We start from the raw sequence: 25,255 nt of genomic DNA, 5'->3' as shown, positions 1-25,255 counted from the left end.
TATTCATCACAAATAAACAGACAAGAAACAGTTATATTCTCAGAGACAACATCACTTGCTACACTTGCTCTTTCAAGTGTTGAACATCACCACAAGGACATGGCTGGGTTTGGCTCATCTTATTTCTTGTGGCTTCTCTCTTCACCTCAGTGACTGTGTAGAGAGTAACAACAGCTTGAGCAGTTTGAGGCATGTGACAAGACCAGTGCCACATGCCTGCTTGGTGCATCGCACAGAGTGTAGTAATACCACGTCATGTGGACTACTTGTCAATCTCTTGTAGTGCGAAGATTCTGACCAGATCTCTTCATAGACTGCATCATCTGACTAGGTGATGCCTTAAGGCCTTTTGGTAGGCAACAAGGGCTATAACCCATAAAAAATTACAGGCCAATTATGTTTCCCTAGGAAACAAGAGCCCCACATCCATCAGCCTGCAATCTCTCTCTGGATGTGAGCCTAGCTGGGGCTGGTTTGTGAATAGGGACTGAGAGACGGGATATTTCTCTGTCAATGGGCGCTCTAATGACCTGCACATGGTCATTGAGAGCAGATGTGGCAGGTATACAAGTACATTCATCACTTGTGATGTGGTGTAAGTAAGGGGCAGTGATGCCACTGCTCACACTTGGTTGTGCTGGCTCGTGCTGATGATGTGGTCTTGAGAACCTGTTCCTGTGTGGCAGTTCATCCTTGGGTGCATGAGCATTACTGCTGTAACTTCCACTGGACCAGCCACCCTCAGCCACCACCATGTAGTAGGATGGTGGTGGTGCTTCTGTCTTGATCACATCTTCATAGGATGGCGGCACATCATCATCAGCAGCCTCCGACTCGTCATCAGAATGAACCTGTCAAAGAGACAGCAAGTCTAGATAAACAGTGGAACAAGGCAATGTTTCTGCTATTTTAAATAACTATTTCTTAGTAGATAATCACTAAAATTTGGGAATTTATACTGGATCATTGTGTGTTCCTTGCATGTCATGAGAGATGACTGAAATAGACAAGAGTAGGACTGGAATCCTTTTCAAGGAACTTGATATTCACACCAAACAGGAAAGCATATGACATGACTTGATTTTCATATATTTCTCTACTTAGGTCTACTCAATCTTTCCTTGTGGATAACCAAATGCATACATTGAAAAATTCACACATGTTAAGGGCTCATTATATATGAGGCTCAGAACATATAAGGCTGTGCACTTCATAAGTGAAGCACCAAAATCCATTTTACTGTGTAGCAACAGGATGCTCATGGCTGACCGAGAATCACTTGGGCCTCTATGATCATCTTGATTGATGAAATCATGGGATTCACATGTCTTCCCTGAGTGCTTTTGTCAAATGTTCAATCTCCAGGATCACACCTCTAGTCACATTACCCTTTGTCTAAGCAGCACTTCCTGAACTCATGACACCTTGCCACTGAGAGGATGCAAGGCATGCATACTGATACTGATAGGTTGTAGTGGTGATGGAAATATTAATTTTCATTTACATCATTGCACTGGCCTCATCGAGAGGTAAAAATAAACACCTGGATGACAAAGATATCACAGATGTGATGAATGAAATTTCTATATAATCATGACTACACTTTCTGGTAATTTTAAATTTTAGTACTTACCTTAGTATGGCGTGCACCTCATGAAGGTAACATGAGTTCATCCTTCTCAAACATACAGTGCTCAATAGCATAATAGTCATGATGCTTTCCAAATATGTGGGTTTTTGCTTAATGAATTTGGAATCTGGATACATGATTTGCAAGTGTGTCTAGGTCTTGTAACAGTCTCATGTGCAGGGCAGTGATCAGCTGTCATGTAATGGAACATTAATCCTAGATGTGGCATCTCTGCAGTCAAGTTCCCACTGTTCAGTCAAGGTTAAGTTTTGTTAGCAGGCACTGTAATGCAAAGTGGGGTTTCCTATCAGCTCTTTTGGGTAAACATCAGCATCACCAAAGGATGATCAATTGTTTAGGTGTAGTGTGGGACTCTCATGAACAAAAGAGGGAAATAAGCACTCCTAGGAGGACCTCATCCCAAGCTGGTGCCACAAAATTCTCAGCTCTGGTGCTGCAGACTGAGGATTCTTATGGATTAGCTGTTTTTTATACCTCACTTTAATAATGCTTATCAGTTTCATCTGCTACGGTGCCATACTTGGATTATTATTATTTCATATATATATATATATATATATATATATATATATATATATATATATATATATATATATATATATATATATATATATATATATATATATATATATATATATATATATATATATATATATATATATATATATATATATATATATATATATATATATGAATAAGTTTTAAATTATGTTTTGTAGGTATCAAGAGGCAGGCAAAAGAGGCTTAGACAAGTCATTATGAATGCTTAGTGGATGAAAGCAGCAAGAGATGCAGTTGTGTAGAGTATGGCCATGGAAGAGTGATGTCTCTGACACAAAAAAGATAGAGAAAACAATTGCCAGACTTAAATATGGTAAAGTTGTAGGTATAATTGGAATAACTAAAAATGTTAAAATAAGGGAGAAATACTGTTAGAATGGATGTTTATGATATATGACCTTACTTGGAGATAGTAAGAAGTATCAGATAAGTCGAGGAAGCTAGTAATTATGCCTCTGAGAAAAAATAAAGACATCTAGAAAGGTATGTATTAAGAAAATAAGGCATGGGGACTTTTGAAATGAGATAAAATGTTGAATGGTAGATATATCAACATTTTTTTTACTATGTTAAGCAAAAATCTGAAATCTCTAAGTTTCCCTCATTATGTTCTCTATCCATCTCTTCATATTTATCTCAAGTTTCCTTTGTGGCTGTTCTATTGCAGCAGTAGTAGAGGGCTAACATTCTTCTAACATCAGTGGTGTTTCACAGAGCTCTATTCTATCTTTCAATTATTCAGTCTCTTGGGTTAACTATTCTTATGTTGATGACTGTTCTGAATATCTCAGCATCATTTGCCATATGTTCATCTCAGCAGGAATTAAACATTTCACACAAACAAACCACATAATAGTAACTTCTGGTCTTTCTACTGTTTCTAAATGGAGGTAAAGTAAGCCCTGTGTTGCACTGCTTCAAAAACTCAATTACTTTGTCTATTTACTAAACACAATTTTCCAGACATATATCCCTTCTTCACTGACACTGAACTGTCCTCTTCTCCTACACTGAATAAACATGGCCCATCCTTTAAAAAAAATATTGACAGGAAATTTCACATCACTTGATAAAATGGCTCTGAGAGAATTTTCAGTTTTTGTACTCAGGTGCTAACTCTATTTGGGGACCCTAAATCTACATAGAGTGTGGCTTCCTTGCTGGGGAGGAGGGGGTTCCACACACAGCCTGACTAAACAAGGTGCAGTCAAAAGCTTTATGCCTTATCAACTCTCCCCCTCCCCTTTCCCCCTTTGACTGAATGTGCACAATTTCACATTCCTTTGCATTATTACATCTTTTGCTATTTAATAGTTACATCAATGATTACTGTCTTTTCTTTTGAACCTTTTAATGATAAACTGAAGATCACTGCCTGATTCTGATTTTCTTCTTCCTACAATCAAGATATTTCAAGGGAGGGGCATCAAGACACCTCTGGAACTAGATCCTACTTGGCCTGCCTCTCCTTACTGCATTATGTGTAAAGAGTGGCAGATTATTTATTTATTTTTTTTCTTAGCCTTCACACATTAAACTCTACCTATATCTATATCTGCCTGTCTATATACCTATGCACTATCCGACTATGTCCATATATATATATATATATATATATATATATATATATATATATATATATATATATATATATATATATATATATATATATATATATATATATATATATATATATATATATATATATATATATATATATATATATATGTATATATATATCTTCCAAAATTAGCAATTTGCGTAAAAGTAATGATGTTATATATATATATATATATATATATATATATATATATATATATATATATATATATATATATATATATATATATATATATATATATATATATATATATATATATATATATATATATATATATATATATATATATATATATATTTCGTTGAAAGTGATATTGAGTTCAGCGTTTATGATTTTCTTCATGATGTTTTCTTTTTCTCGAAGGAGTGTCTTGTTCTCTTTGGTAAAAATGTTGACGATTTTCCCGTAGGATGTCATCCTCGCCAGCGAGAATAGCGAGGATGATATCCTACGGGAAAATCATCAATATTTTTACTAAAGAGAACAAGACACTCCTTCGAGAAAAAGAAAACATCATAAAGAAAATCATAAACGCTGAACTCAGTATCACTTTCAACGAAATATGTACAAGAGAAAACCTCCTGCCCAATTATACACTCAATATATATATATATATATATATATATATATATATATATATATATATATATATATATATATATATATATATATATATATATATATATATATATATATATATATATATATCACACACAGGAAGGTAGAAATCTTAGTCTTTCGCCCTTGCCGGAGACTACTTACCTGCAGGTCTCACCTTGGGTTATATCACTCACAGCAAAGTGGGCGGGTCTTCTATCCGTGTCCTCACGCACAGGTTGTTCTAACCACTTTTCCATTGAGCAACTGCATGCACTCGCGCGTGTGTATGTAAGTGTGTGTGTGTGTGTGTGTGTGTGTGTGTGTGTATATATATATATATATATATATATATATATATATATATATATATATATATATATATATATATATATATATATATATATATATATATATATTTATTTATTTGTTTATTTACTCATCACTTTAGCTACTACTGCCAAAACTAACATAACATTACATAATTACTCTCTTTTGCATAACTTCATTTTTTATAATGCAAGTTCACATCAAAGACATTACTCTTCCTTGCAATCATAACAATCTATTCCATGTACAGTCTGTGCTGTCTGGAATGCTTAGCCTAGTACTGCCACTTTGTGGTCTGTACACAAGCTGAACCTCTAAACCCACACACACTGCTGGACCAACAGAACCGTTGTATAGGTGCCATTTTGACAAATTTCAGTCTTCAGGACATACTAAAAAAGTATGCGTAGGCCTCGGTGATTGCTTGCGTCGCGCTTATCGCTCGTGGACTAGGGCGGCTTCACTTCAAGCTATCGTAACTATGTACTCGTAGCAGCTTTGACATCTACAGTGTTCTGTGATCAATAATACGATCGAAGCTATCCATTCCTATTCAACGAAGAACGACATTTCCATAAACTTCAAACAATGATTTTTTTATATTTTTTTTTATTGTTATACTGATTTCATGTAATCAGTCAATAATGACCTTAAATCTTGGGAAACTGTCGTAATATCAGTCTGTGATTTAATTCACTTCCTTGTTATGTATGCTGATAATTTAGCCATGGCTTGTGCTTTTTGTCTAACGATCATTTTAATGAGTTATGGAGAGATTTCGCGCCGACAGTAATGCAGCTTGCACAAAGAAAAGTCTCTCTCTCTCTCTCTCTCTCTCTCTCTCTCTCTCTCTCTCCTTAAAATGCTTATGTACTTGTGCACACACACACACACACACACACACACACACATACGAGTATATATATATATATATATATATATATATATATATATATATATATATATATATATATATATATATATATATATATATATATATAAACACTCTCTCTCTCTCTCTCTCTCTCTTCTCGATGTGGTATAGTTTCCACTTGACACGTGACTGGAAGGAAGCCGACGCAAACCATCAGGACGGATTTTGTACGCGACACGTGTTCTTCAGCAAGTAAACCCTTGGACTCAACAAGCTTATCGGCTGGGTTACTTGAATTGTTGTTGACTCGTAAGCTCTTCGGTTTGCTTGTCCCTGATTGTATGCTACATTAAGATCACCTTGCTCTGCGTGTCCCGTTTGCCACCGTGCAGGCCACCACTGTATACTCCACAACCATCATTGCTTTCTATGATCACTGTCACTATTACACTCGAGCCACCATTTGTTAATCCACCAAAACATTCGTATTTATCTTCATGAAGGTGAGCGCTGGGCAGACAAGAACTGTAACTGCTGGAAGAACACAATAAAATTAATACATCTTGCTATGTAAACTTTGATTATCGTGCATTCCTCCTCCGTGATCTATCTACCCTTCTAGTCAGAAAATTCGAAGGTACACCAGAAGATACTTGTACTTTATATGTCACATGTATATACAGTAATTAGCACGGGAACTTAGCGTTTGCGTCGCACAGATTCCCTCTAACTATACGGTCATTTCTGACTGCCAAAGCCGGCAGTGACGCTTCTCGTGTTCTCAATGCGTACGTTAACCCGGCAATCACCAATTTTTTTTTTTTTTCACTGCTAAAGAACACAACGCCCAATACACACACTGTATACCACAAGACACTTTATCCACAGTAGCCATCCCTGTTGTTAACTCACACAACCACCAACATTGACAACACTGACACCCACAGACAGGGATGAATCAGGACATGCTCTCAGGAGGTCGTAAAGTATATTTGTTGCAATAAATACTTAGCCTAAAGAGAAAAGACCTCCCCTACAACACTCAGCACAACCACGTCAGACCGTCTGGCCCGCCTCTGTGGCCGCTGTGCTATCCCTTTATTGAAACTCTCCCTTTGGCCAGCCTTCGTTAAGACCGCCGAAGGAAACACGGTACATTCACTTGGTAATAAGTAGCATGTAAAGTAATAAATTAGAAAATGGTGGTGGAAATGTGATGGGTGTGTGTATGCAGAAGACAGGCGGCCTCTAGCGGAGGCAGGGCGGAGAGTGAGTAGCGAAGATCGGCTGCTTGACGGAAGCACTTTCAAATTGGCTTATGTCCGCGGCCATCAGCAGCTGAGGACTTTTATCTCATTCTCCACCGAGCTACTATTTCTTCGTCTCTCTCCCTTTTCTCCCTTTCTTTCACTGCGTCCTCTGCCTTCCATCATTCCTCTGTCTGCGGAAACATTTAAAAATGTTAAAGTGAAGCCTACAACAACAACAAGCGTGTTAATTTACCTGATAGTGGGGTTGGAGAAGGGTGCGGGCGCGGAAGAACCAGTAGACAACCTGCGTCCAGACGATGAAGGCGAGAGAGGTGAGGATGACTCCTTGCCAGTTTTGCCGTAGAAGGAAGACGACGGCGAGGCCTATGTCAGCTATAAGAATGATGGGCGAGCTGACAGCCAACACCACGCTGGGTCTCAACACTCTACGCCACATGCAGCTGTTGCTGTTGTTGCTATTAGCTTCGTCAGTGCTGTCTCTGCGGCCGTTCGTGGTGGTACCCTGCTGATCCATGGCTGACGAGAAGAATTTAGCACTAACGTCCTCCTCTTGTTGCTGTAGTAGAACTTGTGGTACCATTAACCTGTGTGGCTATTTTATTATATGAGAGGAGACAGGAGCATTCCAGTTACTGCAAGGCTGCAGCAATGAACTACTCTCCAGTAGCTACACTCTACTGACTGTCACATCAATCACGGTGACGCGGCTGGCGGGTGACGCATGCGCACTGTACCCAGGGCTTCGATACCATGTTACAAGATGCCTGCGCTGTCTCAGGTGCCGTCCTGCCCTGATAACGAAAGCTTAGGTGATATGGACAAGTCGCCCTATCGATGTCTCTACCACTGGTCTCCCTCCCCAACCACCAACTGTCTCCCCCAGATACCTCCTGACGTCGTCACCACGTCTCATCCTTCTCCTCCTCCCCCCCCTCCCCACACTTCTCATCACGTCTGTGCTCTAGGTTGCTGCAGCGCTATTAAATAAATCAGTCAATTCCATTACCACAAACGTTCCTTCCTTAAACACTATCACCATCACTACAATCACTGCCAGCACACACACACACACACACACACACACACACACACACACACAGGATTAATGTAAATACCTGATAAGATATTTTTTTCTCTTCATGTTTCTACATTTGGCAAGGTGCAAATTTCTTTCGGTCAACAGAATTTGGAGCTGAAATGTAATTCTCTCTCTCTCTCTCTCTCTCTCTCTCTCTCTCTCTCTCTCTCTCTCTCTCATATGATAGATTATCTTATATTTTGATGTTATTTTGCTCGAACTTGTCAGCAGGCAATTTTTATGAAGACGTGTGTGTGTGTGTGTGTGTGTGTGTGTGTGTGGCGGTGTCGTGTGCAAAAGTTTTGTCTGTGCGGAAGTGTACCTTGTGCTGCACGCCCTTGTGTTATCTTCGCTTAAGGTCGTGTATGAAAGGATCTATGGAGCTGATATCCCAACCAAAGCAAGCACGATCATCATTTGTCATTATGGGTGTATATAACGCATCATCAATAGTCTTATAATCTATTATTTATAGAATATCTGAAACATCTAAGTACCTCCGACTCGCACAGTTCCGCACGATATGGACATGTCATCCAGCACATTCACTCTTTTTTTTTTTTTTTTTAAGTTAATACTGGGAATTCCATGTTTCTTTTTGGTAGAGTAGAGGAAGGAATGATTCACGCTGTCCCAGGTAATATTTCAGTGAGAAATGCTCACTATTAATGAATTTATTGGTGAAAGTAGATGGGCCCTTCTCCTTCTTTGCGACGATGCTCGTGTCCGCTCCGAAAATCTTAATAAAATGTCGTGTTTCTTAATCATTTGATAGCACATAGTGATTGTGGTAAAGCATATCAGTAAAACAATGTCTCCTGCAATTTTGGCTGGAAGGAAAAACATAGACTTACAAGAGATTTAAAATATTCGATGAATAATAGATTATAAGACTACTGATGATGCGTTATATACACTCGTGATGATAACTAATGATCTTGCTTGCTCTGGTTGGGATATCAGCCCCATAGAACCTTTCATACACGAGACTGAGGAAAGATAACAGATGGGTGTGGAGCACAAGGCACACTTCCACACAGACTGACACTTCTGCACATGACACCTGCAATAATCTAGTCATGCGATGCCTTAAAGTTTATAGTTACGAGTAGTCTTATGCGTTCAACTCTCTTTTTTGCTGAATTAGACTCACGTTTCCTCTCTCTCTCTCTCTCTCTCTCTCTCTCTCTCTCTCTCTCTCTCTCTCTCTCTCTCTCTCTCTCTCTCTCTCGATGTGCGCAGCAACGAGTCTCATCTCCACCTTGCGCAACAGAGCGTACTCCAGGAAAGTGTGATGAGGTCTGCGCTATCTGGAGAGCGTAGTTTCTAAGCCACAAGTAAACGTGGAATAATTTAAATGGCCTATACGTAAATTCTAATACCGCCGCTGCTTGATAACATACTCTTGTGTGGTCACGGTTCACGGTCAAGGAGATACAGATGACAGGAGAACAACAACAACAACAACAACAACAACAACAACAACAACAACAACAACAATAATAATAATAATACTAATAATAATAGTAATAGTATGGATTCTGTACGCTATAGAGTGTCCTTGGTAATAGTAATAAGACATTAATATATCTGCGTGAGATACCGCATGATATTGGTTCCCTCGTGACACTGTTCCCTCTAACATCAACATCTCTGGCTATATTTCCTCATAAACATAAATTTCTCTCTGTTTACATTTAGGTCTCCAGGATATATTCGATGGTTGAACGTAACTAATAACTTTTCGTCCCTTTTTTTTTTTGTTATGTTAGATTAAGTTTTAATTTGTAAACGGGGAAAATCAATGTAGGTAAGCAAATAAATAGATGAAATTAATTAATAATGAGGACGGCAGTGTCTTGAGGCGGAACTCAGAGATGGAAATACCCAAGGGGAAGACTGTTCTATGCGCATTTCAGCTCCTTATATTGACCGCCCTAAATCCCTGCATTTAACTACAGAATTATACCATATACTCGGGCATTTAATCATTAAAATACACGGCAGAAAATGTGACAAATATGCGTGTACTTGGACTACATACATAGTGGAACACGGTTACTTCCTTCTAAAGCAAATATAGTACAAGGGTATTGATATTACAAACATCACTTCAGGACAGATGGACTGACGACGGCCCTTCACTGATTAATCTCGTTATCTGATGTTTTCTATTGGGTATATTAGAAGTTAACCGCCTGTCGGAAGGTTGTGATTTTTTTTAAGGCGTAACAGATAACCTTGGAGCTAAAATAAATAAATATAATGATAGTAATAACAATAAAAACAATAATTCCGGATCTTGAGTATAAAAAAGATTCTAGCCGGGTTGGTCAGTTTGATTACATTGTTGTGTTGATGCTCCTCTCTAGAAACAGTCACGTGATTTAGGAGGAAAACAATATCACGCCGAGAGCTCCAGAGAATTCATTTTTTATATAATCTCTCTCTCTCTCTCTCTCTCTCTCTCTCTCTCTCTCTCTCTCTCTCTCTCTCTCTCTCTCTCTCTCACGTCACGTTTCGAATCGGTGGAAAATCCCCACGTTAAACGAAAGCAGGAAAATTTGGTTTGTGTGTTTGTGTTCTTCGCAGAGCATTATCACCGGTACACTATACTCCTAAAGTCATAATTATTATTATTTTGTTTATAAATTAAAACGGAAAGATTATTTATTTATAGTAGCTGTCTTGATGGAAAATTGTATGACAAATTATGGCAAATATATTCATAGTTTTAGTTTAGATGTCCAGGCCGTCACGTAAACAATTTTGAATTAATCACTTGTTGGTTTAGAAAGCGCTCAGTTACAAAATGGTGTCGTCGGTGAGGCTTCATGTCGTGAGTATGAGGATGAGTCACAAGCTCTTACTGGGCGCGTCGTGGATATCAGTCATGAGCTTTGGTGTGGGTGAGAAAGGCCCAGGAGGAGGTGTGGCTGGGCTTGCGTCGGGGAAGATGACAGGGACCAGATTACTATATGGCTCGATTGCAGTTGGATTTTGGCGTGGTTAGAAGTACGATCTGCGCGTTTGTCGAGGTTAAGGTGAGTAGACGATGAGGATTTGGATGAACCTACGTTAAATTTAAAGAGAGTAATTGCAGGAGTGTAGAACGTCACCCTAGAAGTAGTACTCTCCCTTCCTCATTTTATCTTATCATCAACCTAAACAAACTTAATTAACTTAGCAGCAATGGTTCTGTCGCGTGTTTCGTAATCATAAGACAGTAGCACGAAGTGTAGCCAAAGGCGGAGGACTATGTTCCCAGGAAAAATATCCAATAAGTTTCAAGATACTTAAATAAATTTGGATAACCCTTTTGACTTACTTTTGGGACTGGCACTCTAGTAGGCCCTTTTTTTCGCCAATTTTGTGTTGTCCTGATGGCAACACAACATCTTACATAAAAAAAAAATTGGGAGAACGCTGTTAGGTGAGGTGAATGACCTGGAAGGGGAGATGAAATATGGCCACACATTGCTATAGGAACCCGTACGAGTATTTTGAAATGCTTAAGACTCATTGTAACTATCTCCAGAGGCCATAGAGATAATCAGTCAGGTTTTCATGGGCGTTTTCCCTACTGATGGTAAATAATTAATTTTAAACTATTACCTCAATCACGATAACACGCTTGAAAATTCCAATAACATCTACTTATTTACAACCTGCTAAAATAAATCGAGATCAAGCAACGAAATATTTGAGAATACGGTGCATGGATGAAGAAGGTTGAGAGTGAAAAAAGAAGAAGACAATTGCAGGGTAGAAGGAACAGCCAGAATGGGCAACAACGTTTTTATAAGTATCTGAGAAGACCTTTGCGTAGAGAAGTGATGTGGTGAGGATGCGCTCTAGTTGAGGTGGTTGGGTGGGGGAGTGTACGCGTGGGAATGTAGGAAGTGTGGGGGAGGGGGAGAAGGTGGCTCAGTATGATGTGAATGTGTGAGAGAGCAAAGGTGAGATCTGGGGTGAGGTAGAACCAGAACGTGAGTGTGGGGAGAGGGGAGAGGGGAGAGGGGATGAGAGAACGGTGGAAGGAGTGTTCAGGGAGGGTTGGGTGCGTGGGAGGTGACGTCTCGTAACTCTTTATCGTGTCTGTAAGGAGAATAATAGTGAGATACGATAAGTGGCGTGATTACCTGTCTTGTAGCGATAGGTGACAGGTGGAGAGAGAGAGAGAGAGAGAGAGAGAGAGAGAGAGAGAGAGAGAGAGAGAGAGAGAGAGTTAATAGGTGGTGCGTAGATAGGAGCAACAGGAGGAAGAGAGGGTCTATGGTGTTGCTAGGCGTGCGAGAATGAACGAAGTAATGCTCTCGTTAAGGTCATCAGAGATAGTACTTCATCGACCACCTGTTAGGATTATTAGCACGTTTCTCTCTCTCTCTCTCTCTCTCTCTCTCTCTCTCTCTCTCTCTCTCTCTCTCTCTCTCTCTCTCTCTCTCTCTCTCTCTCTATCTCTCTCTCTGATATTGGGCAGTGGCTGAAAACTGTGATACATGGCAGCTTAGAACGTCAGGAAAGTGTTTGATAAAAGAATCACTTAAGGGTCGATACAAGCGCTTTGAGTGAGTGTCCTCACTGTGAAGCGCGTGCCGTGCGCTGCACAATGGTAGTAACTTGTACAATGTGATGTAACTGTTATATCCATAAACTTCTCAAAAGGAAGGTGACTGGTATGAATTATGAAACGTTTGACATCTCAAAATCGAATAATCGTAAAAGTAATCGACTACTAATCGATTACTTTCGAAAAAAAAACAATAATAGCAATATTGCAATTAGAAGAAGATTGGTGGCATTACCTCCCATCACTATTTGACGAGTTGTGATGCAGAGCTGTCGGGCTGCGCACGGCACAGGCTATGCCACGCTCAGCGCGACTCAAGAAATGCCCAGCTCTAGGAGCTCGTTGCGGAAAACCCTTGGCATCCCTTAATTATTCCGCACTCTTGCACAGTGCGGGGTTGCACAATGCACGGAGGCAGGTGGTGATCCGGTGAAGGCGCAGAAGGTGAAAGATGATTAAGGAGAGACTCGTACACTACAAAAAACGCTTTTATTTATTATTTATTAATTTATTTTATTTATTTTATTTTATTTTTTTGTAAGAACACATTACTGGTACACATGGACTTTGTTTCGCTCATAACATTGTTTCAGTATTATTGTATTCTAAAAGCTAACTTACTGTTTAGTCAATAATTAATAGCAAAAAAAAAAAAAAAGTTTTTACTAATTAAAAATAAGAAAGTGAAAAAAAAAAATAATGGGAGTATTTAAATGACTTATCTTTCACCCTTCTATATGATAAAATGTTCGGCTTTTAGCTCCAAAGGTTACATTATCGTAGTTACAACTATGGACAGAGCTCAGGTGATGGGGAAGCGTGGGCTACTGCACCACACTGGCGAGGGCGTGCTGGAGGTAGCAAGTTTAAGGGCGGGAAGGCAACGTGTCTAGTATTTTAGGGGTCTACCTTTTAGTATTTGTGACTTGATTCGTGTACCACAGCCACTTAAGCACATCTGCGCTCAAACAAGTTAATCAATATTATAAACAAGTATCAGAACATCACCTTAAGTATTCAAGTTATTCATTCTTTTGGAGGGGCAATGAAAAAAAAAAGATCTACTTGCATTAATTTATGTGTTGGAATTCTACATAATCATTTATAATACTGTTAAAGTATACAACTATTCCATGCCATTTTGTTGTAGGAAAATACTAATGTTTCATGGTATAAGTCATTTTCTTTAGGAAATTAAACTCTTAGCTGATATGGGCAATTAAAACCATCACCTTCACTGCTTGTAACAAGCATACTCTTTGTATTTACTCCCAGCTTCTGTCTTTTATGCGCACACTACCAAACACGGTTGCTTAAAATGGAAAATAAAATTCAGTTTTATCTATTAACAAACTTGTCTTTTTTATTATAATTTAGGCATGTATTACATTGACTGCAATGAAATTTAATGAAGTAGATGAATATTTTTTTTTAACAAAAAAATAATCCTCATTGATCATTGTCATGTAAGTAAAAAAAACAAGCCATGGAATTTCTTTCCAGTTAATTTTTCCTTTACAAATAATTTGGTTGCTGACCAATCATGTTCCATGACATGATACAGGCATGGCAAGCTTTGTGCTTAAATGTGTTGGACTTGAAAAAAAAAGTAGTATATACATCCAAATATCATTTACTGTCTTCCAGTGACTGATTTTATCAAATTTGCATAGACCTAAATTAAAAACACTAATACATTATTATAAGAACCAGACTAGTGCACTATGTATTACTTGCCCTAATGATTACACTGGGGAGGAAAACATTCACAGTTCAATAGTCCATCTTGCTCTCATGCAATCACATCACTTTGGTGGGTTTGTACATTTGTGAACATTCTCTTAGAATGGAACAAAAAATTGAAAGATAAGTTTGTGCACTAACTGCCTAGAATTTCTAGTAAATGGGATATGTAGAGATAAGTGAGGCATCCTAAAATTATGTAATACTGTCATGATATATGTTGTATGCAAATACAACTAAGCTCTACAAATACATAAAGACTACACAAGTATGTAAGTGGTTTGTGAAAATAGAAAAGTTACTATGCATTGGTATTTAAGAACTAGTGGTTTGCAAAGACAGGCAAATGTTCCATATGAAGATATAGAACTTTCAAAACATTTTAATAATACAGAAGCATCATGCTGGAGGGAAATACTATTTGTAAAAGAGAAACAAAGTGATTAAGAGGATACTGACAAAGAAAATATGGTAGTCTGCTAATTTACATAGTATCCATCTTCATGCACACACATATTCACACACACACACACACACACACACACATGCACACACACACACACACACACACACACACACACACACACACACACACACACACACACACACACACACACACACACACTATTTTGAGTAACATGATAGTGTTATCTAAACACCTTCAGTTAAAAACCTCCCATGAGTCTAGCACTATAACACTCTAATAACTCACACACACAAATACTCATAACCCTATGCAGGGCAGTCACCTCCCTGAAACACTTTCCATCTGCTGCTGCTGCTGAAGGAGAGTGAACATGATTTCACACATGGCCTCCAGGTCATAGTGATGCTGCCAGCCCCAGTCCCAGCGAGCCTCATTGTCATCAAAGATCTCAGGCCATGTGTCCGCTGCAAGGAGTTGGAAATGTAGATTAATAAATGAAACGGAAGCGAGTCAAAGAGTATGTCAGTTATAGCAAAAGACTGATCTTTTAAGCTGTCTCTCTTTTTAACACCTTTCATATCCCTCTCTTTCTTGTCAATTTAATGATTTAACTATGGGGAGGAAATGAGCTTATTCTGCGAGAGAAATGGGATTGCATGTAATTTCTCTCTTAGTTAGTGTATTACAGTTGCCACATCAAGGTGATGGTGAAAAGGATAATTTTTCACTCTATTGCTGAACTCATTCTTCACTACTTTAGTTGCTAAGTCTGTGAAGGACAAAGCTGCTTTAAATTTTCTTCTCTCCTGAAATAAATACAAATAAGTTGGAGAAGCTCACCAATGTTCTGTCTGGAGTCTGGCTTGTAGGTGGCCTTTAGGTCTGGGAAATGTTTCCTCACAGCTGATACAATTTCTTCAGGGGAGAAGCTCATGGCAGTGACATTGTAGGTGCGTCGTTTGAGCTTCTCCTCAGGAGCCACCAGCATCTCCCACAGTGACCTGAAGAAAAAAAGCAAGTAGCAAGAGGTTGTAACATGGCATTAGGTGCATACTTGGGGTGTTCATTGATGGGGTGCTGCTCTGGCTGGCTATGTGATGCTCGAATGGCAAAGTTTAGCTAATTTCACAAGTTGAACTGATATCTCTTGTTATTGGTGGTTATTTTGATGTTACTCACCTGAGACAGTCATCAATGTACATCATTGGGAGCCGAGTGGTTGGCCTCAGGTAACACTCGAACTCTCGTCCCTCAATAGCATCATGAAATACCTGCACAGCATAATCTGGAGAAGAGACCAATGTATGGAGTGGGCATTTGCCTCTGGGAATGCAGTACATTAAGAATATTCTCTAAAACATATTTTTCTAAACCAACATGATTGGCTACCTATAAAATACTTGCTTTTGTTAACTTGAAATATTTTTCCATAACTGTATTGCAACATGAACTGATACATTGTGCATACCTCAGTTGTAACTTATCTTGAAGAAAGAATGCTCTTACCATATGCTTTATTAGTGGTGTTTTCATATTCAGTTCATCTCACATTACTGTTGCATTGCTATACAGAGGTATCTGAGCTGCTAACACAATGGCCATCCCACAAGGCAGCAGGCACAGGTGTCAGACACCTGGGGCTGTTTTGTCTTTCACAGTGTGGCAGTTTGGCAGTTTGCTGGTAGCAGTGGTGGTGTGGAAGTGTGCTTCTTTTACCGCTCTCTTTGGTATTCCAACTGTGCTCCTCCTCATCATTACCATCATTATCTTCCTCCCCCTCCTCCTCCTCCCCCTCCTCCTCATTGTATCTCTCCAAGATTGCTTCTCACACCTCCCTCATCCTTCCAGGTAGAGAGCAGTGTCCCTGTGAAGCCTCACCTGTAGTGCCTCCCCCGGGCATGGTGTCTGCAGAGATGACACCTGGGAAACGTAGGCAGCGGAAGTCCAGACCAAACCTATGGTGGTAGTACTCGCCCAGCAGCTCAGCATGTACCTGGGGAAGGAGAGTGGTGTTGTGCTTGCAGATAGGAGAGGATGGAGAGTGAGTCATGAGAGAAAAGGTAGGAGAGGAAGATGCAGATGGTGATGAGAAAAACCTAGACATTAAAAAGGAATCATATCACAAACTAGGAAAATTATCTCAGGAAAGCTTGTTGGTTTAGAGCAAAGTAAAAGAAATCAATCTCATACTTTGTGATGTTGTATGCATGCACTACAGATCTTTAGAAGCATCTAATTCAGCACAGACTAAGTTGAATTCTGTCTTGAGCAATCAGAAAGGCTTGATAATCCAGTCCTGTCTTGGGAATGACAGGACCATGATAGTACAGAAATATATCAGTCTCATCAAATTTGGAAATGGATTAGGATAATATCTGAACATTATATAAAGAAAAAATCCCTTCAGATTTCATAATACAATACTGATTTCCTCTGAATCACTACATTGATCACACAAGACATCCCTTGATATGAACCTGCCTCTTGAGTCAACCCATGCTGCCATCACCAGCATGAGTTGACTTGAGAGTTTATGATTTTTTTTTCCTCAGTTTCTTAAAGGCAACTGCAGGTGCCATTCAAGAAGGCAGCAGAAGCAGAGATAAAAAAAAAATATATATATATATATATATATATATATATATATATATATATATATATATATATATATATATATATATATATATATATATATATATATATATATATATATATATATATATATATATATATATATACAGAAAATAAATGACGTGTACCGATGCATTTGTTGCTTAAATCCAAAGAACTCTTACCTCATTCACTTTCCCAAGAGAGCATTGTGATAAGTTCTTAATCAGGTGAAGGACTAATATGTGAACTTGAAGACCACTGGAGCTTTACTAAACACTGCTTCATAACTTCATTAGTAATATTGCATGATGGAGGTACTGACAGCCAACAGCAAGACTAAAGAACAAAATTTTGAGGATTCAGGAATCCATACAGATACTGTACAAGTGGGTTGCACTTGGGCACCTTACCTTGCTCACACCATAGATTGTTCTGGGCCGCTGGATGGTGAGGTTGGGTGTTGGGTTTCTTGGGGAGTCTGGACCAAAGGCACCAATGGTAGATGGCACAAAGACGCGAAGGTTGTACTGTTTGCTGAGCTCCATCACATTGTGCAGCCCCTCAATGTTCACTCTGGCAAGATGATGCCATGCAAGGGCATGAGTGATCAGCCTTAGTAATAATAATGGTCTAATTGGGATAATTTAATACTGAGAAGCAAAATAACTTGTTCCAAGCTACTTTTTAATGTAATGTACAGCTAGACATGCAGATTTAAAGGATTTATGAAAGTCAATCCCATATTTGCTCTCCCAGTCACTTTCTTCTTCAACTCCCTGTGCCTCCTCCTGCATTACTCCACCATTCTCTGCTTTTTTTCTTTTCTCTTTTCCTTTTACTCTACCTGATAGCAAGAGGGACATTCTGCTCGCCTATTGCTGACAAAAGCGCTGAAAAATGCACCAGCCAGTCTATTCTGTAGGTGACCACGATCTCTTGAAGGCACTTGAAGTCGAGGATATCAGCAAACACGTAAGGACCTGCAAGGGTTTGGGAAGGAGGCCTTAGTGAATTAGAGGATCACATGATTTATTGGTGAGCAAATATGCAGAAGGAAGGCCTGCTCACTTCAGCTACTCTCGTCACAAAGACATATGCGTAATGCCTATGATGATGTTATTCTACTTAGCAAATAGATACATGTGACAGGCTATAATTGATCCATCTGACTCGCAATAAATCACAAAAAAGTTTTCTCAAATCCACATTTTCTTGAGAAATGTTTTGAGGTTTTTAGAAAGGAAGGTTGCAACTCAGCATGTTTTCTCTCATTAAGTATTGGGATCATTCATTAAAGATACTGCAAACACATTCCCACAACTCTGTATGTTCATGGGTGAACCTCATTGTTGGATGGGTTTTCCTAGATTCGTTCCCAAGCACAGTGCTTTTTCTCCCCACCCCCAGACTTATTTAAACTTCCAGATCAATTGCTCAGTATTTCTTTGTACTAAGTGTATTCTGGTTGTCTCTTAGTTTGAGGTTATACAGTGTTAAGAGGTTGTACGATGTCATCTGACTCCAAAACAGGGGCGTCTCAGACCTGCTTGAACGAGTGAACATTATCAGTGTCATGACAGAAAATGAAGTAGAATGTGTTTATAGTAATGGGGTAACTTATACAATCACCAGTAATTAATGAAAGAAGTGGAATAAAGTGGTATAATGACCCAAACACAGATGCCCCACAATCCCACTTGAGCATGGTGTGCACTTCTTTACTCGATCAGTTACATGCTGGACTCTCATGCTCGGACCTCATATTTGATCCCGACACGGCGCCTTTCTCCTGGAGCTCAGATTTATTTGAGCCTTCAGATCCATTATGCAGCATGTCATTGTTCAGTGTGTTCTAGTTGTGCTCTAGTTTGAGACTTTACGAGTGGGAATGATGTGGTTTGAAGCAATGCACATCTCTATACATGAAAACAAAAAAATATTATGAGCTTTATTATGTCTTAAACTTTATTTATAGCAACTTCAGAGGTTCAAATTTAGCATATCCCATGTATTTTCCTGTGCTCTATGGGGAGTGATTTGTGAAGGTAGTTTGATGACGCCTCAGGTCTGTCCCTATAGGGTGAGGATGGCTGGGCGTGGCCAAGCCTTCTTTCTTTCTTTAGATCTTGGCCTTGGAAACGAAGGATGTTAATCGAACTTGTATGTATCAAATTAAGGCCTGAACGGAAATGTCAAAAAAAGTACGATTTAAAATGATATATACCAAAAAAAAAAAAAAAAAAAAAAAAAAGACGAAAAAATGGAGTATTTTAGTGTGTGTATGTGTATGTGTCAGCAAGGATTAGATAAAGGTAATGATAGTTCACCACGTATTTATTTTCTCTTATAGTCTTTACTCCTTGGATGTCAGCACAGAAAAGCCGTGGAACAGGAGATGGACTTACCCGAGTTGACGATGTCCTTTGTGGGCTTCACGATGTCAGACATGATGACGTTCTGTGTTCCATATTTACCTCGCAGCAACTTCGCCAGGCCTGTGCCCAGCTGACCCAAGCTGCCTGTCGAGGTGTGATGCTCATTAGGGGGTTTTATTGACTACTGCCACATTATTATTATTATTATTATTATTATTATTATTATTATTATTATTATTATTATTATTGTTGTTAGTTGGCGTGCATCTACTCCCATCCATCTCCCTTGCACCATCACTCCTCACCACCCTCTGCCATCACCCCTACACCACCCACTCCCCATCGTCTCCTGTCATCACCCAACACCACCCACTCCCCACCGTTCCCATCTATCTCTCTTGCACCATCCACTCTCCACCGCCCCCTGCCATCACCGCTGCAGCGTCCCCATGTTCTCGGCGCCTCACTCTATTTGAGCAGGGCGATGGCTCACCTGTAATCAGTATCCTGGGAGGGTCGCCGTTTGGGTGGTAGTGTCTGCGGGTGTTCAGCCAACATTGCTGCGCTTGTGATGTCAGCCAAGAGTGACGTGCCCGTGATGTCACCCACGCTAGTCTTGCCATCGCGCTCCTCCTGGCAAAGGGAAATATTAAAGATAGTGATGATTATATCGATGCTAATAAAAGTAATAGTAATTTTTAATGGTGGTACTAGGATTAACCCTTTCACTAGTATTTGGTATTTCTTTTCTTAATCACTAACTATTCTGATACATCTTTTCTTGCTGTACAGCCACCCTCACTTATTATACTTATACTACCTGGAAACTGCAAATTGTATTCTTTTTAGATCCTTTTTTCTTGTAAGTGCTGATAAAGATTTCATGGATTACTTCTAGTGCTGTGAATTGCATATCTCAGTGAAAGAAATACCTTAGTTTACAACATAGCTAATATAGGTTTCTGTATTATCGTCAGATTCGTAGAGGGGTGTAGAGCGAGGCCAAAAAGACGGTGGAGGATGCATTCATGCAAGAGGATGTTTATATCATTGGTCTGGTTTTCCTTATAATGCCGAGAATGACAGGACAGCAAAGGAACCAAAGCAGCTGTCTCAGTGAGCCGCACGGTGCACTCTAAGCAGGAAAGGCTGGTGGTTTTATTGCAGCCGAAAGCGAGTTTGAAACGTATATTTTGCCTAAGGGCTTGGGGTACCACCATCACCTTCATCCCCATTACCACAACCCGCTGCCACCGTCATTGATATCATCACGCGCCATCATCATCGTCATTAGCAGTCATCAGTAGTGGAAGGAACAGCAACGTCAATAGTAACGACAGTTCAGTATTTACGATGGCAAATATTGTGTTAATGGCAGTAATTCTAACAACTGTAATAACAGTAATGATGATAGTAGTGACAACAACAATAACAACACCAATAACAACAACAACAACAACAACAACAACAACAACAACATTAATGATAATAATAATAATGATAAAAATAATTACGATATTACTAATATCATCATCATCATGAGAGAGAGAGAGAGAGAGAGAGAGAGAGAGAGAGAGAGAGAGAGAGAGAGAGAGAGAGAGAGAGAGAGAATATACGTGGCGGAAACAAAAAAAGTGTTAGTAATGGTGGTGGTGGCGGTAATGATGCTAGGATTCATGCCAGGAGGGTCAAGGGCACGGAAAGAGACAGTGCCAAGAGGTGTGCCAATCGGCTAGCATGCTGTGGCCTGTAGCCAATGGGAAGCGAGGACAGCTGGGCGGAGCAGGTTAGGTAAATACATGGGCGTGGTGGGAGGAGGGGTGGACGGGCTGGCACTAGAAGCTGTGTGGCGTGCCCGGGCCGTCCTTCGCTTGGCGTGTCTCTGTTGCGCGCACGCCGCTCTAAGTGACGTGTTTTTATTGTATTTTACATATTTACCAGCAGGAAAGAGATGAGCGGCTTCCTCTTCAGAATTCTCGGAAAAAAAAAAAAAAACTCATTTGAGGAGGCAGTTCAACTGTTACCGCATTTCATTGTGCCGCAAGGTGTATCCACAGCTTGCTTGTTGCAATAGTAGGGAGCAGCGTGGACGACGTATGTTGGCGGGCTGCTAAAACACGGCTCAGGGTACATACATACATACATGAGTGTGGTGAGGACCAAATACCAGGGTGGTGGTGGTGTGTGTGTGTGTGTGTGTGTGTGTATTTTCTCGCAAATGCACACTTTAGTCGAAGAGCAATCACTTGTTGCATGTCGAGTGTGGGAGACAGACACACACGAGTCCTCTAGCGATCCCCCGCCACGTGGGGTCACAGGATCCAAATCCGTCGCGTGGTCGTTTGGTGGTGGAGGGGCGTCAGGCATGGCTGTTGGCAACGCTGAGGCTGGAGACAATCGTGCGCTCAGCGGGATCCCACACTATGATATATATATATATATATATATATATATATATATATATATATATATATATATATATATATATATATATATATATATATATATATATATATATATATATATATATATATATATGTGTGTGTGTGTATGTGTGTGTGTGTGTGTGAGAGAGAGAGAGAGAGAGAGAGAGAGAGAGAGAGAGAGAGAGAGAGAGAGAGAGAGAGAGAGAGAGAGAGAGAGAGAAAATAAGTTGGATGGGAGCGGCTTTGGAGTGGAGCGGGAGGGCGTTGGAGTTTTTACCTTGGGACGGTAACAGAGCACGTCGGTGTCTGGCTAGGCCGCGAGGTCATAGCGCCAGGTGTTGAGGCTAGCCAGGTAAATTGTTTGGTCATGTCATCGGCGTTTGATTTCATTTCGCTCCCGTTTCTCAGGCACAATGACAGTGACGTCAGTCTTCCTGCTGCGACATCCTCTTAAATGTGAGGTGCGGAAGAACTTTCCTGTCTTGTGTGTGGCAGCCATACACAGACTTTTGTCGTGAGTAAAGTTCATATTATGTGCCTTCCGAAAGGATCTTAATGTGCCATTCATCCCTTTGCTTGCCATGCCCGTTGGCTCCTCCTCGTGCAGCAAGCTCTCTGCCACCCTTTCCTCCTCAGCTTTCTTGCTGCTTGGGACTGTAAACGAGACTTGAAAGGTTTTCAACAATTAACTCGGATGAAAGCTTCTCTTTCAGTTTGCCGTCAGCTGCCTCTTTACAGTAGCACGATTGCATCATTGCACCCGGTGGCCTTAACCACAATAGCGAGATAGAGTAAGAATAAAACTTCAGACGCAGAAGAATATATATATATATATATATATATATATATATATATATATATATATATATATATATATATATATATATATATATATATATATATATATATATATATATATATATATATGTATATATATATATGTATATTATTTAAGGGACCTCGTGCTAGTTGCGCCAATCAGCCAGTCATGGTGCGCTACGTCACTGCTCATCGAACCAATCTGCTGACGATTTTCAGGGGGTGTCTGCCGGGCAGACCTCGCCCAGAATAACACAGATGCCGCTACTACTTCGTGGCCTATAATTAGCACCACTGACACTTTCTACAGATTTTTCTGCTTCCTTTGACGATGATGCGTGTCACGGGAGCTGGTATGAGGTGTCGTAGATGTACCTCTGGGACTGAGGCTGCAGCGATGCAGGGTGTATTTATAGTCTTCGTTTGGTGTTCCACCATCCGTCATTCCTTCGGTGAATAGCGGGGAAAGGTCTTGCCTCCATCACCTTTGGGCATTTGATGAACGAGGGCGCTGCTTCCCTGTACGCTGCCTTTCGCTAGATTGCATGACCACGCACTGCTGGTAATGCGCTCACCGAATCCAACAGGTCACACCCAGTCTCCGTCTTACACAATAGTCGCCTGCAGTACACCGCCATCTGCTCCTTACTCTGTGCGAGTTGTTTCTTTGAAAATCCTTTACTGCTTCCCGCAAGTGGGTATTGTATACTTTGATTTAAATAGCGTAGTATATTATCTTCACGGAGATTGCTATTGTCACAACACGTAATCTCATGTCTTGCTTTCCCCGAGCGCCCATTGTTCTGCTACGCCTCCTCTGCTTGCACTCGCTAGTCCAGCACCGTCCTGCACTTTCTCAACGTCAAACGTTTTTTTAAATTCTGCTGTATAATTATTCTTGATGAAAAATGTGATGTAGCCAACTTTTCTCTGAGGCTCCGTCAGATGATGGCTTGACTCTCGATCAGAATTGTTCTGTGCAAGCCGAAGAACTCCACTGGCCTGAGGCTGTGGGACCGGTGTGTCTGCTTGACGTGCCATCTGTACCACCGTCAGTGAAGGTGAAAAGGCGAGGTCCTTCTTTTCTTGCACAGTGTTCACATACGATCTTCCTTCATATATTCTATTCACCGTTATATTTGTAACATTCGTATCACTTGTTCGCCGACACAACAGAAAAATGAGAGATAAATCCAGATAGAAGCGGTATGGAAGTTTGTTTGCAAGGAATGTCCGGAGATGGTGATGGTAGTTGCCTCCAGCACCCAATTATGTTACCTCCCACTTTCTTTTTTTTGTAGAGAAATTGCAGGTTACGGATGAACCTAGTGAGAGGGGAAGGAGAGGCGGGGAGGTGGAGAGGAAGGGAGGTGGGGAGACAGGGAGGGGGGATAGGCAGGGAGGTCGAGAGGAAGGGAGGACGAGAGGCAGGGAGGTGGAGAGGTGAAGAGGAAGGGATGAGAAAACAGGATGGTGGAGAGGCAGAGGGATGGAGAAACAAGGAGATGGAGAGATAGAGAGGTGAAGAAGCAGGGGATTGGTAACTGGGTAGAGAAGCAGGGAGGTGGAGAGACAAGGTTGTGGAAAGACCGTGAAACTACAGAGAGAGAGAGAGAGAGAGAGAGAGAGAGAGAGAGAGAGAGAGAGAGAGAGAGAGAGAGAGAGAGAGAGAGAGAGAGAGAGAGAGAGAGAGAGAATTTACTGAAATGGTAACATAACATAAAATAGCATTCGAATTGCGCAGCGTTTTCGGAATGAAGGGAAAATTCATTGAGGCGTGTATGAATGTGTTATGTGAATCACCTACCAGCGATCAGGCCGCCTCCTTACCCACCTTCTGTACCGGCCGCCGTTGCTCCCTTCGCCGCCGCCGCTTAGTTTTATCACTTGATTAAATTCTTGCTGAAATTAAGTCTCCCTGTATTTTTCTTCACACTCTTGGTCGCATCCAGGCACACTAACCATGCAATACGTCGCCCTTTAATCAGACACAGTATTTATGGAGTACTCTTACTGAAGAGATCAATGAGAGGCAGACCGCGGCGAGCGAGTAAGTTGCTATTGAAGCGCGACTTGTGATGCCGGGCGGTGTGAGCCGGGGCGCTGAGCCTCTGGAGAGGATCCGAAACAGTCTCCACCTCCGGGCAGCTTGCCACAAACTGACCCGCTCTCATGCCCTGTCTGGGCTCTACCAGCACCCGCTTTCTGACACACACACACACACACACACACACACACACACACACACGTGCGCGCGCGAGAATGCACTCTCTCAAACACACACACACACACACACACA

The 25,255-nt window shown here is 40.5% G+C and overlaps 2 protein-coding genes across 4 annotated transcripts; both read right to left on the bottom strand.

The window, feature by feature from the left end:
• Positions 1-344: 344 nt before the first annotated feature.
• Positions 345-7,743, bottom strand: LOC135110603 (uncharacterized). Its single transcript, XM_064023092.1, has 2 exons — positions 7,138-7,743; positions 345-851 (listed from the first exon to the last, which is right to left on the bottom strand). The coding sequence occupies exons 1-2, from the start codon at positions 7,483-7,485 to the stop codon at positions 405-407; spliced, it is 795 nt and encodes a 264-aa protein (XP_063879162.1). The 5' UTR covers positions 7,486-7,743; the 3' UTR covers positions 345-404.
• Positions 7,744-13,889: 6,146 nt separating this feature from the next.
• LOC135110599 (L-threonine 3-dehydrogenase, mitochondrial-like) lies at positions 13,890-25,147 on the bottom strand. Of its 3 annotated transcripts, none has more exons than XM_064023089.1 (9): positions 24,971-25,147; positions 20,205-20,344; positions 19,742-19,855; positions 18,181-18,316; positions 17,747-17,909; positions 16,602-16,716; positions 15,903-16,008; positions 15,564-15,724; positions 13,890-15,187 (listed from the first exon to the last, which is right to left on the bottom strand). In XM_064023089.1, exons 2-9 carry the CDS (start codon positions 20,332-20,334, stop codon positions 15,042-15,044), a joined length of 1,071 nt encoding a protein of 356 aa, XP_063879159.1. In that variant the 5' UTR covers positions 20,335-20,344; positions 24,971-25,147; the 3' UTR covers positions 13,890-15,041. The 3 variants fall into 3 exon arrangements, with proteins under 3 accessions (XP_063879159.1, XP_063879158.1, XP_063879160.1); XM_064023088.1 differs by having other exon boundaries at positions 24,791-25,146; XM_064023090.1 differs by lacking the exon at positions 24,971-25,147 and adding an exon at positions 23,332-24,020.
• Between the last annotated feature and the right edge of the window lie 108 nt (positions 25,148-25,255).

Source organism: Scylla paramamosain, chromosome 20 (genome assembly GCF_035594125.1).
Source record: "Scylla paramamosain isolate STU-SP2022 chromosome 20, ASM3559412v1, whole genome shotgun sequence".
NCBI classification, from domain to species: Eukaryota; Metazoa; Arthropoda; class Malacostraca; order Decapoda; family Portunidae; genus Scylla; species Scylla paramamosain.
Note: the sequence above shows the minus strand (reverse complement) of the source record. Positions and strands in the feature narration are given on the sequence as shown.